At 34.4% G+C, this 19,217-nt stretch overlaps 1 protein-coding gene across 2 annotated transcripts in view; it reads right to left on the reverse strand.

Moving 5' to 3' along the window:
* The window catches only part of slc7a1a (solute carrier family 7 member 1a), a 44,177-nt gene that overhangs the window by 6,270 nt on the left and 18,690 nt on the right, over positions 1–19,217 (reverse strand). Inside the window, exons 2-10 of one of the 2 annotated variants that reach the window (XM_073829123.1) lie at positions 16,446–16,949; positions 16,206–16,364; positions 15,813–15,981; positions 14,338–14,471; positions 11,476–11,698; positions 6,062–6,198; positions 3,141–3,243; positions 2,842–3,047; positions 2,618–2,769 (exon numbers count right to left, since the gene is read on the reverse strand). In XM_073829123.1, the coding sequence (XP_073685224.1) occupies positions 2,618–2,769; positions 2,842–3,047; positions 3,141–3,243; positions 6,062–6,198; positions 11,476–11,698; positions 14,338–14,471; positions 15,813–15,981; positions 16,206–16,364; positions 16,446–16,818 (1,656 nt within the window). In that variant the 5' untranslated portion in view covers positions 16,819–16,949. Of the gene's footprint in view, positions 1–2,617; positions 2,770–2,841; positions 3,048–3,140; positions 3,244–6,061; positions 6,199–6,461; positions 6,602–11,475; positions 11,699–14,337; positions 14,472–15,812; positions 15,982–16,205; positions 16,365–16,445; positions 16,950–19,217 lie in introns of both variants that reach the window. The other variant, XM_073829124.1, reaches the window with a different exon arrangement.

The following is a 19,217-nucleotide window of genomic DNA, read 5'->3' on the forward strand; positions in this document are numbered from 1 at the left end:
GATTAAGGGAACTTTATAAAAAAAAGAAGGAAAACTCCAGTGGGGTCAGCCTGACCCCAAGGAGAGCTTAAGGGTTAAAACTCATGGAAAGTTCTTAGAAATAAACTCATTTTTCATCTTCCCTTGAGTGTCACTTTAGTATTATTCCTATACTATCATAGTGTTATTAATATTAGTCAAAATTGTGAGATATAAACTTGCAATTCAGATAAATTAAGTCAGAATTGCATGATATAAACCTGCAATTGTGAGTTTTAAAATTAAAATTGAGAGATATAAACAAAATATAACTTTATTTCTTATATTTATATCTTGTAACTTTAAGTTAATAAATCAGAATTGTGAGATCTGTAATTTTTCTCCTTAAAATTGGACTTTACAGTATAACTCACAATTTAAAGTTTTTTAGTCAAAGCGTGTTTTAGTCAAAATTGTGAGACATAAAATTGCAATTCAAAGAGATTGAAATCAGAATTGTGTGATATATAATCAAATCTGAGAAACAGTCGCAATTCAGAGAAATTAAGTCAGAATTGTGTGATATAAACTCACAGTTCATATAAATTAAGTCAGAACTGCGTGATATAAACTCAATTCTGAGAAAAAGTCAGTTCTGAGAAATTAGATACGAATTGCGTGATATAAACTCGCAATTGCGAGTTTTAAAGTCAAAATTGTGAGATATACAATTGTAGTTTAAAGAAATTAATCAGAACTGTGTGATATAAACTCAATTCTGAGAAATAAAGTCGCAATTCAAAGAAATTAAGTCAGAATTACATGATATAAACTCGCAATTGTGAGTTTTAGTCAAAATTGTGAGATATAAACTTGCAATTCAGATAAATTAAGTCAGAATTGCATGATATAAACTTGCAATTGTGAGTTTGTAAAATTAAAATTGAGAGATATAAACAAAATATAACTTTATTTCTTATATTTATATCTTCTTATATTTATATCTTGTAACTTTAAGTTAATAAATCAGAATTGAGATATATATATATATATCTCATAATTCTAAGAACATCAGTAATTTTTCTCCTTAAAATTGGACTTTACAGTATAACTCACAATTTAAAGTTTTTTAGTCAAAGCATGTTTTAGTCAAAATTGTGAGACATAAAATTGCAATTCAAAGAAATTGAAATCAGAATTGTGTGATATATAATCAAATCTGAGAAACAGTCGCAATTCAGAGAAATTAAGTCAGAATTGCGTGATATAAACTCACAATTGAGAGTTTTAAAGTCAAAATTGTGAGATATAAACTCGCAGTTCATACAAATTAAGTCAGAATTGCGTGATATAAACTCAATTCTGAGAAATAAAGTCAGAATTGCGTGATATAAATTAACAAATGCAAATTTTAAAGTCAAAATTGTGGAGATATAAAGACACACTTTATAGAAATTAAGTCCGAATTGCGTGATATAAACTCACAAATGCAAAATTTAAAGTCAAAATTGTGAGATATAAACTCACAGTTCATAGAAATTAAGTCAGAATTGCATGATATAAACTCACAAATGCAAAATTTAAAGTCAAAATTGTGAGATATAAACTCGAAGTTCATACAAATTAAGTCAGAATTGCGTGATATAAACTCAATTCTGAGAAATAAAGTCAGAATTGCGTGATATAAATTAACAAATGCAAATTTTAAAGTCAAAATTGTGGAGATATAAAGACACTTTATAGAAATTAAGTCCGAATTGCGTGATATAAACTGGCAATTGCGAGTTTTAAAGTCAAAATTGTGAGACATAAAATTGCAATTCAAAAAATTAAGTCCGAATTGTGTGATATAAACTCAAGTATGAGAAATAAAGACGCAATTCAAAAGAAAATAAGTCAGAATTACATGATATAAACTCACAATTCAGAGTAATTAAGTTAGAATTGCGTGATATAAATTTACAATTGTGAGTTTTAAAATCAAAATTGACAGATATATACAAAATATAAACCAAAAACAGACTTTTTTTCTAAGAATTGTGAATTTATATCTTGTAACCGCAAGTTAACAAATCAGAATTGTGACATACATATAAACTCGCAACTCTGAGAACATCGGTCTTTTTTTCTCCTCAAAATTGCACAATTTCAAGTTTTTTACCTCTCAATTCTAAGAAAAATAAGTCAGAATTGCATGTTTTTTTCCAACTCGCAATTGTGAATTTATATCACAAAATTCTGACTTTATAACTCCTAATTGCGAGTTAATATCTTAATTCTGATTTAAAAAAAAAAAAGGCAGAATTGCAAGACAAAAATTCGCAATAACATTTGTTTTTTTTCCAGTGGCGGAAATAAGCTTCCTTAGGACAGTTGTATGCCCATAAAAATTCAAGTAATTCCATATATGAATCGATTGATTATTTTGGTAATGTATTTTTTTAACAGATCTGGAAAAGTTTTAAACATGCATCACTTAACCATATAATAGCAGAAAAGAAAATATTTGACGTCTTGCATTTAATAATTAATAATCAACAATTGAGTAAACAAAACGAACTCTATAAATAGTAAATCTACCTTTAAAAGTATTCATTTTATTGGGTGTGACCACTTCCTTGTACTCTGTTAGATGTGCTTTAGAATTATGAGGTCTAACCTTAAAAGAGAGCTTGGTTTTACTCTCAGGTTGTCTCCAGATGACAAACGTGACAACGACACACATGCTGAACAGGACACAGAGAGTGATTATACTCCACAATGCACTTCCACCCAGGACGGCCGTCAGACTGAAGCTGAAGATCAGCAGACCTGAAAAAGATGCATTTTAGAAAACACTAAAAAGCAGGATCTGTCTTAATGTGGAATCGAATTGTTTCATACCAAGCAGACTCGCACAGACGTTTACGGTGTGGCCAGAAAGATTGGAGGGTTCAGTGATGTCGGGGAAGAACAGCATTTTGAAGCTGAAACGCTCTTCTATGCCGGGTAGAATCCCCATGCTAGGTGTACTTGAGGTCTCGCTCATTTCCATCTCTTCATGTGAGTTGGCTATGTGATATGTTTGAGAAAACTGCTCAGGCTGGTACCTGTAGATCATTCACAATATTGTTTTACAATAAACAGCCTAATCGAAATGACCCAAATATATTAATGCATTAATTTCATTTGCATCTTCCAACCTGAGTACAAGAACACAGGCAGCAACCAGCGTGTAGGCCAAAAGAGTTCCTATAGACATCAGATCAACTAGGTCCTTCAGGTCAAACAGTAAAGCCATTACAGCTGCACAGGAATGGAAAGGATTGATTTATGGTCATCTGTTTACAATGAGAAGTTTAATAAGGACTCAAAGCTATAAAATGTATATAGAGAACATGCAAATGCTGTAATACTGTTTACTTTGAAATACAATATTACTTTGAAACCTATAAAGACAATATAACAAATACACTCTCAGAAAAAAGGTACAAAAGCTTTCCAAAAGGTACGCCTTTGTATCTAAAGGTACAACCTTGAAGGTACATTTTGGCGGCACTGATTATTAAAAACTGAACCGAACTGGCATATTTTGCTGATTATTGCTGCTGAAAATGGTCAATTATTGTCATGTTTTGGGCTGTACAAATCGGTCAGACTGGGACAAACATGTGAAGTACTATAGATTGACAAAAGTTATAACAAATCAAGGAGAAGAGTGCAAAAAACTGTCTGAGGAACAAAAGGGTTTTATGGCCAAACTAAACCAGGATTACCAACATTCATGTTTTTTCTTATTATTTCTGGTCAGGTAGGTAAAATATTAAGCTAATTTCTTAATTAATACTGCTCATACGTATCTTTACAACCTATTTACTTTAGTTTGTCAAAATATTGCACCTGTTCCAGCTTACTAAGTCCTTCTCTAGATAATTTAGCAGCTTCCACGTGTTTTAGACAGCATAAATCTGCAGGACAATGTTTTCAGTAGTGCATTAACTGTGCAATCCATGCTGTTGTTTACATCCGAGTATAGTCAATATGGCTGCGCATCCGGGTAACTGACCAAATTGTGGTGTTAGTCACTTCATGAGCATTTTGCTATTCATTTTGATAAAAACTATCAAAATAGGTATTCACAGCAAAATTATGTTTAACTAGAAAAAATGGTGACAGAAGATATTACTTAATGATAGCACAATTACTTATAATACAATTATTATTAAAACATTATTTTTTAAGAAATTTTTACCAGAAAAAAATATTTACCAGAATTTATTTAACAGAAAAATGTAAATATAAAACAGCATTTCTGAAAAAAAAAACATTAATTTTTTAATCAAATCAATTAATTAGATATGCTTTTGATTATTAACATTTAATGAAACCATTCAATTGGAATAAAAAAATAATACTTATGAAAAACACAGAATTTGAGAAAAAAAATAACGTAAAATATAACGTAAAAAAAATATATTTTTTGTTAAACTTTGTGTAGGTTTTATGATTAATTAATTTTCAGCTATTTAGACATGCTTTTTGATTAATATTTTTAGTAACCATTAAAACTAGAAAGTCTAGAAAAATTTAAACGGAAAAACTGGATTTGGATTGAATTTGGGAAGGTACAAATGTAGGTACTTTTTGTAAAGGTACCATCCCAGTGACAGCTTTTGTACCTTCTTTTCTGAGTGTACATAAACATTATTCCCACAAAATACTATATGAAATCTATTCGTGTCCTGTTTGTCAGTGAACAATGAACAATTAAATAAATAAAAAAGAATTTTTTTTTTTCGATTCATGGATCATCAGCTGTTACAAAACATTTATCAACATGTTGAAAAGCCCATTTGTAATATTAAATAGATATTACCATTTGTAAAACTGAAAAAAAAGAGCACTTTCCATAAATAGGATATAAAATATCGGAATATTTTTTTAACCTTAGAATACATAAGGGGGGTTTTAGAAATATTTTATCAATTAAAATAAATAAATAATTAAATAAATAAACAATAATAATAATAATTGATGTTCCATGAATTTCTAAAAATCCTCAATGTCATTTTTATGCTTCCTTTTTACAGAATAGGAAAAAAATATATACCAGAATATTTTTTAACCTTAGAATACATAAAGGGGATTTTAGAAATATTTTAGCAATTAAAAAAAAGAAATTAATAAATAGATAACATAAAATAATAATAATAATTGATGATGTTTCATGAATTTCCAAGAACCCTTAATATTATTTTTATACTTCCTATTCACAGAATAGGAAAAAAAATACCACTCAAACTGCATAAAGGGGATCAAAATAACCTGGATTTATTTCCTATGGATTTATTTAACACGGCAGTTTTTGACAATAATTATGATGCCTGGAATATTCTCTCTGTCATCAAAGATAATTTTCACAACATCTGTGAGAAATTTGGGAAGTGAAAATGGGTAATTTTGACCACCTTTATGCATGTAGCTAAAAGCAAAAAATTCTAATTCTATGTCCTCCAGTCTAGAGACAACTATCAGATATTATATAAACAATATGCAATATAAAATGAAATATGATAAACATTAATATAAACAAATTATAATATGTGGTATAATAATAATAATATTTTGTTTATCCTTCCTTTCTGAAGGCTAAATGCATTCTTAAAGAAAAGGAAAAAAAAAAAAAATCTAAATAATAAAGAAAATCCTGTATTTATACCCTATTCATGGAAAGTGCTAAAAGCATAAGCAATTAAACTCCTTCCATGAATGAAACAGAAACACACAAAACTATTCACAATGTCAACAGACTCTTAAATGCAGTAAAACTGGCATCATGGTATCACATGTCATGTTTGCATAATAAAACGAATAATTCCATTACAGCAAAGTCAGTCTTACGACTTTCTATTCCAGGAAAATACTGGAAACATTTAGAAAAGAAAGAAAACAAACAAACAAAAAAAAACTTTAGTACTACCAATTACATGAAACTGCTGTGTTTAATAAACAGTGAGTTTCCAACCTCCTCCCTACAGCTATGTACAGGTTGATGTTTCTAACAGCAACAAAAGCAGCCCACTGGAGCTGAACCCTCCAATCCCACAATGCCCTCTGCTCTTACCAGCAACGACCCCGGAGGCCATAGTGGACATGACGGGCGTCTTCTTCTCGCTCACCCGCGCCAGAAACGAGAAGAGCAGACCGTCTCGGGCCATGGCAAAGATTATACGTGGGAGGGGGAACAAGGACCCCAAGAGACTGATCATGGGATGATCAAAATAAAAGGAAGAGAGCAGAAAAGAAACACATAAGCCAACTGGACAGCTGCCAGAGGTGGCATTCAAAGGCAGAAGGTGGATAAATCCAGTTTATTTATGAAGGAAACTGTCAAATGAATCCCGTCGTAGCCTCAGTGTGGCGAAAACGTTGTTTTTCCATGCAACATGCACCAGGTGGACGGATACGCGATATCGCAAACGTAACGCGACGTCAGTAGATTAGTAGCATTAAAATGGGCTCACCTGCAGCAAAGCCTGCTGTTATAGTGGCGTGTATGGGTGTTTTTGTTCTCTCGTTGATTCCAGTCATGAATTTGAAGAGCAGGCCATCGTCAGCCATGGCCCAGATGACACGGGGCATGGGGAACATGGCGCCAAGCAGGCTGCCGCGAGAGATGGAGAAAACAAACCATGCCATGCAAAAGAGAGACACAGACATAGTGCATTCATACACTGCTGTGGTGGTGTTATTATAAGAGAGAAACATGCCACAAACAGGCCACCCCCACCAATCAGAAGTGATATTAGAAGAAAATCTTTGCAAGAGGATAAGCATCAATCTCTTGGCATGAATTTGTAATCATTCAAAGGATGATTTTAAAGGTGAAGCATGTAATTTCTGAAGTCTAGTGGTAACAAGTGGAATTGCAAAAACATTGATTGTTTTCATATGCATCTACCACCCCTTCCGCCTCAGATGACCGCTTAGACAAACAGAGGAATATTTCGAAAGCGCCACATAGCCACAGCGTTTGCTCTTCAGGGAAATCAGTCTACAAATATTTTAAAACACTTCTAATTTGGTTGGCTGGTGGTAAACAACGTCTAAGGTGCACAGGGTTTTATCAGTTCGCCTAGTGTTTTCATTTCAAAATTACTCACCCTCATGTTGTTCCAAACTCGTAAGACCTTCGTTCATCTTCAGAACACAAATTACAACATTTTTGATTAAATCTGAAAGCTTTTGAATCCTAGACAGCAACGCAACTGACATGTTCAAGGCCCAGAAAGGTAGTAAGGATATTGTGCGAACGTGTTTCAAAGACTGACACAAAAGAGAAGAAATAGTTGAATAAATGTTATTTTTGTTTTCTTTGCACATACAAAAATATTGTAGTTGCTTCACAATATTACGGTTGAACCACTGATGTCACATGGACTATTTTAAGGGTGTTCTTCCTACCTTTTTGGGCCTTGAACGTGTTAGTTGTGTTGCTGTCTATGGAGGGTCAGAAAGCTCTCGGATTTCAAAAATTGTGTTCTGAAGATGAATGAAGGTCTTACTTGTTTGGAACAACTTGAGGGGTGAGTAATTAATTGCAGAATTTTTTAATTTTTGGGTCAAGTATCCCTTTACGTTCACACTAAAAACGATAACTATAAAAATGACTATAACGATAACTACATTAGCGTCCAAACCAACATGTTTTATTATAACGCTGCAGTTTTATTGTCTGCTGCTTTATAAGTTGGAGTGTTTTTAAGTCGAGTGGATTCTGATTGGCTGTTAATATTTGTATTGTTCATCATCTGGAAAATGAATAAATAATTAAATAAAATTATTAATTAATTAAGTAGTTATTCCAACTTCTAATAAGTGATTCCAACGGCATTGTTCCTCTGTGTTGCTAACATTATAGTTGTGATATTCTCATAGAAGTAGAAATATTATTAAAATGTTATAAATATACAGTTTTTTGAGAATTTGACAGAATCTGCAAAATGTTAATTATTTTACCAGAATAAGATCATACAAAATGCATGTTATTTTTTATTACATACAGTTGAGGTCAAAAGTTTGCACCCCCTTCCAGAATCTGCAAAATGTTAATTTGACCAAAATAAGAGCGATCATTCAAAATGCATGTTATTGTTTACTTAGTACTGACCTGAATAAGATATTTCACATAAAAGATGTTTCCATACAGTCCACAAGAGAAAATAATAGTTGAATTTATGAAAATGACCCGGTTCAAAAGTTTACATCCCATTGATTCTTAATACTGTGTTGTTGCCTGAATGATCCACAGCTGTGGTTTTTGTTTAGTGATAGTTGTTCATGACTCCCTTGTTTGTCCTGAACAGTTAAACTGTCCGCTGTTCTTCAGAAAAATCCTTCAGGTCCAACAAATTCTTTGGTTTTCCAGCATTTTTGTGTATTTGAACCCTTTCCAACAATGACTGTATGATTTTGAGATCCATATTTTCACATGGAGGACAACTGAGGGACTCATATGCAACTATTACAGAAGGTTCAAACGCTCACTGATGCTCTAGAAGGAAAAAACATGCATTAAGAGCTGGGGGTGAAAACTTTTTGAATTTGAAGATCAGGGTAAATTTAACTTTTTTTGTCTTCTGGGAAACATGTAACTCTCTTCTGTAGCCTCTGAAAAGCAGTACTAAATGGAAAATATATGATATTTAGGGAAAATAAGAAAAACGTACACATCGCCATTCTGTTCAAAAGTTCTGTTCAAAAGCCCCCCGGCTCTTAATGTATAGTTTTAACGCAAAGCTGTGTATCATTCAGGTTATAAATTCAACTTTATTTTCTCTTGTGGACTATATGTAAACATCTTTTACGTGAAATATCTTATTCAGGTCAGTACTAATTAAACAATAACATGCATTTTGAATGATCCCTCTTATTTTGGTAAAATAATTAACATTTTTGCAGATTCTGAAAGGGGGTGCAAACTTTTGACCTCAACTGTATGATATTTATTATTTTAATTACTTTTTTAAATCACTCAAAATGAAGAAATATGACATGACAAAACACTGACTATTACTACTAAGTTTTATGTGCAGCATTTAGTAGCATGTAAACCAGATACCCATGAGAAGAACTTTATATTTGCGATTTATTTATTCATTTATTTTTATTTTGGTATAATTTATAATCACATAAATCCTCTCCTTAATAGTGAGAAAAAACTAAATGTGGTTCTCAACACTAGTTCTCAACAATATTAAGCTGCAAAGTGGACCAGACTTCGTGCCGATAGTCAAAAGTAGAAAACGAAAACGAAAACGCACCTGTGGGAACTTTTTCACAAGACGCGAAATACGTACAAATAAGTACATATCACTGCAGTTTCCAACAGAAATCACCACTAGAGGCGGTAAAACAGCCAGCACTTAAAATCGTTTTCATACACGGTTATAATTACAGCTCCATGTGTTACGGAAATGGACTTAGGATGCAAAACCCTTGGGTATGAATCTTGTGAAAAACATGACTCACGATGAAAGAGCTGAAAGATGAGAGATCAAAAAAACAAACTAAAACGGCATGGTTGCAATTGCGTTTTTACATCACATTTGCTTTTGTTCACACTATCGGGTAGGTTTAGGTGTAGTGCAGATGGTATGTTATTTGATAACGCCTCAGAGCATTAGAAGTATAGCGCCACTCAACGGACATTTCAAATCAGAACTGCGGTGACACATACAAAAACCAAGCCACATAAAACATCCCATATGTATGTTAATCTATTCCCGAGGAAAAAAACTAACACTCTTTTAGCGTCACTCAGTGGACATTACATATTAATTATGTCACGATACGTACATGGTAGTACGTATTTCGCATATTGCGAAATATTGAGGTATGTTTCGTCATGAGTTCAGGTTGGTATTTAAATATATATACAACTACACACTTCACTTTTGAACGGATTCCAAAACAGCATTTAATATGCAAAATACTGCAAAAACTGGAAACCATTGGCAAAAATGCCAATAAATCTATTTCAACTCAACTACCGAGGTTATCGTTAGTGACTCAGAAGTTAGACGGGTTGTTAAAAAGTTTAGGTATAAGACTCAGATAGAACATGCAGAAGACAGTTCCATTGACAGGTTACACAAAATGCATACTTCATAGTACAAACATTTCTGAGCAAAAACATCTGGTGCGTATGTATGTAGGTCATTACTATGAGACGAATTACTGGCTGACTTTTAAGGACAGAAAAAATGTGGCATAGAGCCTTACTCCCACTCATGGACTGGACTAAAGTGTTGCATAACTGAGAAACAGAATTCATAACTCAGCTCACCAAATTTCCCTTTATATTTTTAGCAAGGGGCTCATATGAGCTGCCTCAGATAAATATACACACACACACACACACACACACACACACACACACACACACACACACACTATCACGCAATCCAGTCCCAGATTGCACTCTCTCAACCTCCCAAGGGTCGCACAAGTTCACTGAGTAAAATTTAAAGGTGCCATAGAATGCATTGAGAGAATATTTTAAATTGTTCTCTGATATCTACATAGAAGGTATTTGGCATAGGAAAGGGCAAAAAGTCTCCAGAAATGGTTTTACAGGTCCATTTACAACCCTAGAATTTGCCCCTAGAATGAAATGCTCTGTTATTTGGAAGCTTCATGAATATTAATGAGCTCTGCTCTGATTGGCTGTTTCACAGAGCTCAATAGCTCGCACATGGATAAAAATATATATTTAATTAGGAGCTCTAGCCGCTTTTAATATGCGGTTTGTTGAATCTGCCGTTTTGAATCGCGGATATTTTAGTTTCATTACTGTGATCGCTCTGTGTAAAGTTACAATGCAAAGGGAGAGCTTCTTACCACACAAGTTGAGCTGCTCGTCAGTGATTCTCAAGATTTGTAAATCATTCGCCATCATCAGCGCAGTCATCTCTCTGTTTATGTGGTAAGTGAAATCCTATGTATAGCAATGTAACAGGCTAGCGCTAGCATTAAGCTAACCGTGTCCCTTGAGTGACTCGCCTTGTTTAACTGATATACTGACGTTAATGATGATTGGGCGATGCAAATGTTGGAGGCGTAACTAGTAACGATTTCGGGAAAGTTTCGTAACAGTCAGGTATATGTTGGAATTGACCTATTTTTCGGTGGTCTTTTGCAAATACTAGATTTATATAAGAAGGAGGAAACGATGGTGTTTGAGACTCATGGTGTGTCATGTCCATGTACTGAACTGTTATTATTTAACTATGCCAAGGTAAATTCAGTTTTCCATTCTATGGCACCTTTAATGATTGGGTTGGTCAACTTCCTAAAGGTTGCGCAATCAAAATGACTGAGGTCTTTTAAACTGCAACCAGGCTTGCGGGCAATTACATCCATTCATTTCGAGGAACATGGGTAATTATTTATTTCAAGTGCTTTTTGTGCTCTACCATGCAGGGGCGGGTTTACTCTAGACTGGGTTGTAGTGTGTGTTAAAACAACAGTGCTTACCTGGTGGACAGGGCACAAAGGGAGCCTACCGCCACAGCGTACGTGGCTCCTTCCCAGCCGACGTACTTAAAGGCCACAGGAAGAGGGCTTTTCTTATCCAGCATGTAATATGGCATCATCATGGTGAGGGCGGCCGATACACCAAAGTACGCTACAAAACAGATAAGGAGGGAGGAGACGATCCCGATGGGAATGGCTCTCTGGGGGTTCTTCACCTCCTCACCTGTGAAATGAAACAGGATGTAGTGTTTTTATAAAATAGAAACAGTAAAAGGTTGCAGGCTGAACTCAAACCTGCATCATCCATATAAGCAGCTAAGCTCAACATGTCAGACCTAGTAGCTAATTGCTGTGTCACAGCATAGCATACAGTAAATAACACGGGTGAACCAAAGGAGGCCATAAACAGACCTGTGCCTAGACTATCAAATGACAGGAGTTCTTAGACAGTTTTTTCCTTCAAGAGAACATTAATGTAAGAAGATACCAGTTTATTTTCAGCTCCTTACATTATTGATATGTGGGTATTTAATTTTGTCCCATCCTATCCCATGACACTGATCATTATTGTGTGAAATTGAAAACCGACAGTCTTTTAATTAGTGGCTCTGGGAACACTATTTATGTTTTCAAGTAATAATAAAAAATAAAAATAAAAATAAAAATAAAAAAAATAAAAATAAAATAAAATAAGATAAGATAAGATAAAATAAAAAATGCTAATTGTGAGATAGTTTAAGAAAAAAACAACATTATACAAATATAGATTTGCAAGAACAATAAATTAATGCTAGGCATTTATGTAATATATGTGTGTGTACTTTGTATATTTATTATGTATATATAAAGACACACATACAGTACATGTTTGGAAAATATTTACATGTATATATTTATATTCATATAATTTATCTTATATTTAAATATATTTTATATATAAACACATTTATTTTTACATATACATGCATGTGTGTGTATTTAGATATACATAATAAATATACACAGCACACACAAAATATATTATGTACACAAAAAAGTTATTTTTTATGCGATTAATCACGATTAATCGTGATTAACTGTTGTCCAGCACTAGAAAAAAATACATTAAATTGCAAGAAATTAAAATTCCCATTACAAGAAAAATCAAAATTAAATTTTTTCACCATCATATTATTATTACCAAAATCTGAGACAGGTTTCCATAAAATACAGTATGTGAATATGCACAAAATCCATATATTTGTTTCAATTATATTTTGTATTTCACACAAAAAAATTCTAACATGTTTAATGGTTCATAAGAAATATTTTTCAAAGTTTTTTTAAGATATCAAAATGTTAATTTATCAAGGATGCATTGAAATGATAAAAAAATAAGAGTAAAGAAATTTATATAAAACAAATATTTCTGTTTAAAAAAATGTTCTTTTGCATAGTCTATTTAAAGAATCCTGAAAAAAAAAATCAGTATCAGTAACAGTTTCCATAAAAATATTAAGCAGTAATATTAAACATTGATGATAAAAAGAATTTGTCACCATATTATTATTGCTAAAATCTGAGACAGATTTTCATGAAAAACAGTATGTGAATATGCACAAAATCCAGATATTTGTTTTAATTATATTTTGTATTTCACACTAAAAAAGTCTAACAGGTTTAATGGTTCATAAGAAATATTTTTTCAAAGATTTTTTAAGATATTAAAATGTTAATTTAGCAAGGATGCATTGAACTGATAAAAAAAATAAGAGTAAAGAAATTTATATTGTTAAAAAATATTTTTGTTTAAAAAAAATGTTCTTTTGCACAGTCTATTCAAAGAATCCTGAAAAAAAAAATCAGTATCAGTAACAGTTTCCATAAAAATATTAAGCAGTAATATTAAACATCGATGATAATAAGAAATGTTTCTTAAGCAGCAAATCAGCATATTAGAACAATTTCTGAAAAATTATGTGACACTGAAAACTGAAGTAATGATGCTGAAAATCACAGGAATAAATTCTATTTTAAAGCATATTTAAATAAAAAAATCACTATTTTCATTTGCAATAATATTTCACATTACCTGTATTTTTGATCAAATAAATAATTGAAAAAAACTGTTGCAGACCCCAAACTTATGAACAGTAGTGTACATTTTATTAACATTTAATCTAGCCATTAAATCAGTTAAATGCACACTGCATGTGAAATCTGTCATTTGAAGAAGCCTTAGAACAAGCAAATGACTCAGCTGCAGCAATGAGTAGTGCAAGCATGTTCTCTTTTGGCAAAAGTTTCTGTGGTTTGACCTTGTGCAGAGCACTACATAAAACAGAAGAGTAGTGTTTTCCTGCCAGCAGTGCCAGAGAGAGCATAGGAACATGGCTATATTACCATTCCTGACCAGCACATGGATGAGGAGGGGTTACTGAATGCGAACCACTACAGCTACAGTGAGCGAGACGAGTCTAGACAAACCCTGAAACGCTCTAGCCAATCGAATGCAAGGGAATGTGGGGGAGTGAGCCACCATAAAAGAGGGGGGCCAGAGGCAAACCATAAGCAGAGATCCACTGAGAATATCCATGCAAGACGACTATAAACATAAAGGAAACTCTAAATAACTTTGACCAACGTGACATGAACGCAAGCCAAATATGTAGATAGCACAATAGCCTCACTGTTCTACCAATGTAACACTTATCAGAGGCATTTAAACATAGAAAACAGGCTTCTTGCGCAATTTACTCTCACTAACCTCATGTTTGTGCAACATATGTTTCAACTTTTCAACAGAACTTCAAGAATAAACTGGTGCCTTCTAAAGATTAGATATGTGATTTGAGAGTACTGGAGTTTAGAGTTTTTAGTTACCTGTAGTTGCGATGCAGTCGAACCCAACGAAGGCATAAAAGCAGGTAGCCGCCCCTGATAAGACCCCTGAGAAGCCAAAAGGCATGAACCCACCTTCACCCAGAATCTCTTGTGATGGCAGGGGCTGTGTGGCACTGCTCAGAGAGAGTAATGTAGACATTTATATTGTTCAAAGTAAAATAAACCAATAAATTACAGCCAAGTAATGTTGATTTGTAGATGTAAAACGAAAGAAAGAAAGAAAGAAAGAAAGAAAGAAAGAAAGAAAGAAAGAAAGAAAGATGGGCACAGGGCACTGAAAAACAGTGTACATGCATTTAAACCTCTGGTGGTCGAGTTACAGCAATAAAAGGGTTACTTTTAAAGGAACACTCCACTTTTTTTGGAAATAGGCTCATTCTCCAACTCCCCCCGAGTTAATAAGTTGAGTTTTACCGTTTTGAAATCCATTCAGGCGTTCTCCTGTTCTGGCGATATCACTTTTAGCATAGCTTAGCATAGATCATTGAATCCTATTAGACCAATAGCATCACGTTCAAAAATGACCAACGAGTTTCCATATTTGTTTATTCGATATTTGCTTCAGCCATATTACGGCAGCAAACTTCCTTGACTATTACGCCGGAATGGGAGTGAAGTTCCTAATCCATCAGCCTAGAAAATTGAAGCTTTGCATTTCCACCAGTCTTAGTACACGATATTACTACAGAAGAGTCAAGTTTTAAATAGGACAAATATGGAAACTCGTTGGTCATTTTTGAACGTGATGCTATTGGTCTAATAGGATTCAATGATCTATGCTAAGCTATGCTAAAAGTGATATCGCCAGAACAGGAGAACGGCTGAATGGATTTCAAAACGGTAAAAATCTAATTATTAACTCGGGGGGAGTTGGAGAATGAGCCTATTTCCAAAAAAAGTGGAGCGTTCCTTTAAGAAAAGGGTTACTCTAGAACATCAAGACTGTAAAACATGGCAACACCATTCAAGACATCCAAAATGAATTTAACATCTTTAATATCTTCCTGACTTCCTGTTGGTCATAGCTAATGACTGTAAAATATAAAGTTTTCCAACTTAATGAGAACAATAAATGTATCTTGACTTTTTATTTTTCTCAAAGTCTCAGGAAATCACACTACACTTCATTTCTTAGGTACTTTACACTTCCCTGTTGAAAAACCCCCAGCATATGTTCTTGGCTTATATCGAAATCCTCCAACATTTGTCTTTGCAAATCCTCATTTTGTACTTCTAATTCATGACTGATTTATGTTTTGCTCTCTCCACTGGGCTTCCAAGTTCATCACTACTCACTGGAGCTTGCGCTAAGCCTACGTCCTAATGCCATCCACTGAAAAAATTCTACCAACCCCAAACTTTTGAATGGTATGCATTTTTGTGGCATACTTGCAATTACATACTTGAAAATTTATTGCAAGGATAAATATCAGAAAGTTGTAAACACAACTCACTTAAGTGTGGAATTGGTTCCGTTGAGAATCTCATCAGGGTCCAGGTGCCAGTTTTTCAGAGTACCTTTGACCAGTCCAGATACAACCATGAACAGCAGCACCAGGATGTTGATGCAGGTGAACACTTTGTTGACTATGGCTGATTCCTTCACTCCGAAGGCCAGCAGGGCTATAGCAAACAAAACGTAGTTCAAAACACTACGGAACAAAGTGTCCGCTAAATATTTACATTCATCAGCTTTCCTTTTCAGAATAAATGAGTATTTCAGAATCACTGTTTTGAAATGAATATTTCAATTTATATACATAACATTGTATGACACAACTGGAATTCTCAATTCTAATTGGTCAGTCATGGCTCCCCATGTAAGTAGTGCTCTGGTCATGTTTTACCTGTAAGAGTGAGGATGATGATTACGGAAAACACATCTGGGTACTCCGCCAGAATGCCCGGTGCGTTCATGGACATGTACTGACGACAAAAATGCTCAATTTGTTTTCCAATCAGCTCGTCAAACGTGGCACTCCAAGCTCGGGCGACACTTGATGTACCTAAGAAAGTTTTACAGAACAAAGTAAGTCATACAGGTTTGGAACAACTATCCCTTTAAGTGTTTTTGTGTGTTGTCTTACCTATAACATATGAAAGTATAAGGTTCCAGCCAGTTATAAAGGCCCATAGTTCCCCTACAGTCACGTAGCTGTAGAGGTACGCTGAGCCAGTTTTAGGCACTCTCGCCCCAAACTCTGCATAACATAGGCCTGCAAGCACTGAGGCCAGGGCTGCAATGAGAAAAGACAGCACGATGGCTGGTCCGGCGTTTTCTCGAGCCACGGCTCCAGCGAGGACATACACCCCAGCTCCCAAGGTGCTGCCCACACCAAGAGCCACCAGGTCGTAGGTGTTCAGGCATCGGGAGAGTCGCGAATCCTCCGAGTTGCAATCGACAACCTTCACCCTCAGCAGCTGTTTCCCGAAACGCAGAAGCTTTTTCAAAACCATCATTGATTTGGTTGGACGACAGTTTCTTTTTGTGCTTCGTTTTATCAGAGTATCTTCTCTCACAAGGTTTCTGCTTCCCCCACCAACGCAGAGGATTCACAATGTTCTGAATATTGTTCAGAATTGTTCTTTACCTTTAGGGAAAAAAACCACAAAATAATTAATTTGAGAAAGTGGTAGTGGCAGTTTATACATTGTCAAATGTATGATTTTAAATAATGGCAGCTGTATTGATTTTCTATTGGTAAAATGTCCCATTTTAATTATATTAATACCGTTCAAAGTAAAATAAACCAATAAATTACAGCCAAAAAGAAAGAAAGCAAGCAATAATGACAGGCCCAAGCCCAGGGCACCGTCACACCGGTGGCTTCAGGAAAACAGTGAACAGCACACATGCATTTTAACCTCTGGTTAGTCACAGCAATGAAAGGGTTACTCTAGAACATCAAGATTGTAAAACCACTCAAGATATCCAAAAACTAACCTGATCTCATGACGAAAACATACCTGTGGCGACTTTTTAACAATACACAAAATACGTACTGCCATGTACATTTCGTGGGTGGTGCTAAAGGGAGCGCTACACCTAAACCTACCTGATAGTATGAACAAAAGCGAATGTGGCGTAAAAACACAATTGCAAGCATGTCATTTTAGCTTGTTTTTCAATCTCTCATCTTTCGGCTTTTTCATCCTGAGTCATGTTTTTCATGGGATTCGTACTCAAGCACTCCGCATCCGAGCAAGCTTGTCACGTCCAGAAAGTGAGCTGTACAACTGTGTACAAAAACGAGTACAAGTGATCATCGTTTTACTGCCTCTAGTGTTTATTTCTGTTGAAAACTGCAGTGATTCGTACCTATTAGTATTAGGGGTGTAACGATACACCAAAGGCACGGTTCGGTTCGGTTCACGGTTTTGGAGCCACGGTTCGGTTCGGTTCGGTTTCTGTTTGCTGTGGGGTTAGGGTTGATGTCATCTTAACAGCAATGCTAAGGAACAATAGATTCACTTAATAACAAGAACAACTAAACTTTTTCTTTATTAACTTTGCCACCCATTTTAGTACAGTCAGGATACCTGAGTAAGTTAGTGAAAATTAGACATTCACTTGTCCGAGTTAAAAAATTACTTGTCCGGGGCAAAAAAAAAGTGCCTTTTTTGCTGTAAATTAATCCATTCTGAAGCAATAGTCTCATCACTACTCTATAAGGTCTTACTTTAATCTGAATATTTGTGATATTTGCCTTAAATTGATTTCTAGGACACTTTTTAACTTTATTTTCCTAACCTTACTAACTGTATGTGTCATCATTCACATCAAATTCTTAAATTTTATCAATACATAAAATTAGAATAATTAGACTCTGTATGGTTGCACAAATTAAATCAGTATCAACAAACTCCATCTTTCCATTGCACAGGAAAAACCGGGCCTGCAATGAAATTGACATTTAACTGTATTTACTTAGACAGTTTAATGAAGATAAGAGGTTCCAAAAAATGCATTTACACAGTAAAATTGCAAATACATAAATAATGTAATAAGATTAATGTTATACAAACATATTGGAAAAATGCAATACCTTTAAATATAAAATCGAACCACCAATAGGTGGCAGTAGTCACTGTCTTAATGAGCAAGTCACGGATTCAACCATAGATGGATTCAACCAGTTCGTTCACTGACTCCATTCATTAAAAAAAATGCTAAATCATTCAGTACTGAAATACCGCTGTGTTGCTCGGAGATTCACGGAGGTTCTGCTGTTGCTTAGAACTATTTTCGTTTGCAAAAATGGTTAATGATGTGTCTAAAATGTAAGTCAGTTAATATTAACTACTAGTTTATTGAACTACTGTTCTATAAAATCAATGTCACTCACGTTTGCAATCGTAATGGTGCTTTTCTACCGCAGAGTATGTCTGTTCATGCTTGTTTCTTTGTGTATGCTGTTGAGCCTATTAGTGTTGATTTTCCGTGAGTCAGATAGCCTGCACGAGCTTGATACCGTCCGTTTTCAGTTATCTTAAGTAATAAAATCAGAATTATGCTCACCAAAGTTTCGTTGCTGCGCTAGTTATTGTTTGTACTTGATGTTTTAATCAGGTTACTTGTCCGGTCGGGCAAGTAAAATCCCCTTTCACTTGCCCTTTCACAAAACCCACTTGTCCCGGACAAGCGTTAATGTCCAGCCCTGAGTAACGTTAGTAACCGAGTGTGATCGCTCACTCAAGTCACATGACATGACATGCACTTGGAAAATACTCACTTTAGAATATAATATTTAGAACAAAAGCTCATCATTACTAATACAATTTATTCAAATGTGATAAAATAAAGATGTTTAAATTGGTTAAATTAGTTAGAGACAAGTGACGTCAACCCCAACAATGGG

This window comes from Garra rufa, chromosome 23 (genome assembly GCF_049309525.1).
Source record: "Garra rufa chromosome 23, GarRuf1.0, whole genome shotgun sequence".
Taxonomy (NCBI): Eukaryota; Metazoa; Chordata; class Actinopteri; order Cypriniformes; family Cyprinidae; genus Garra; species Garra rufa.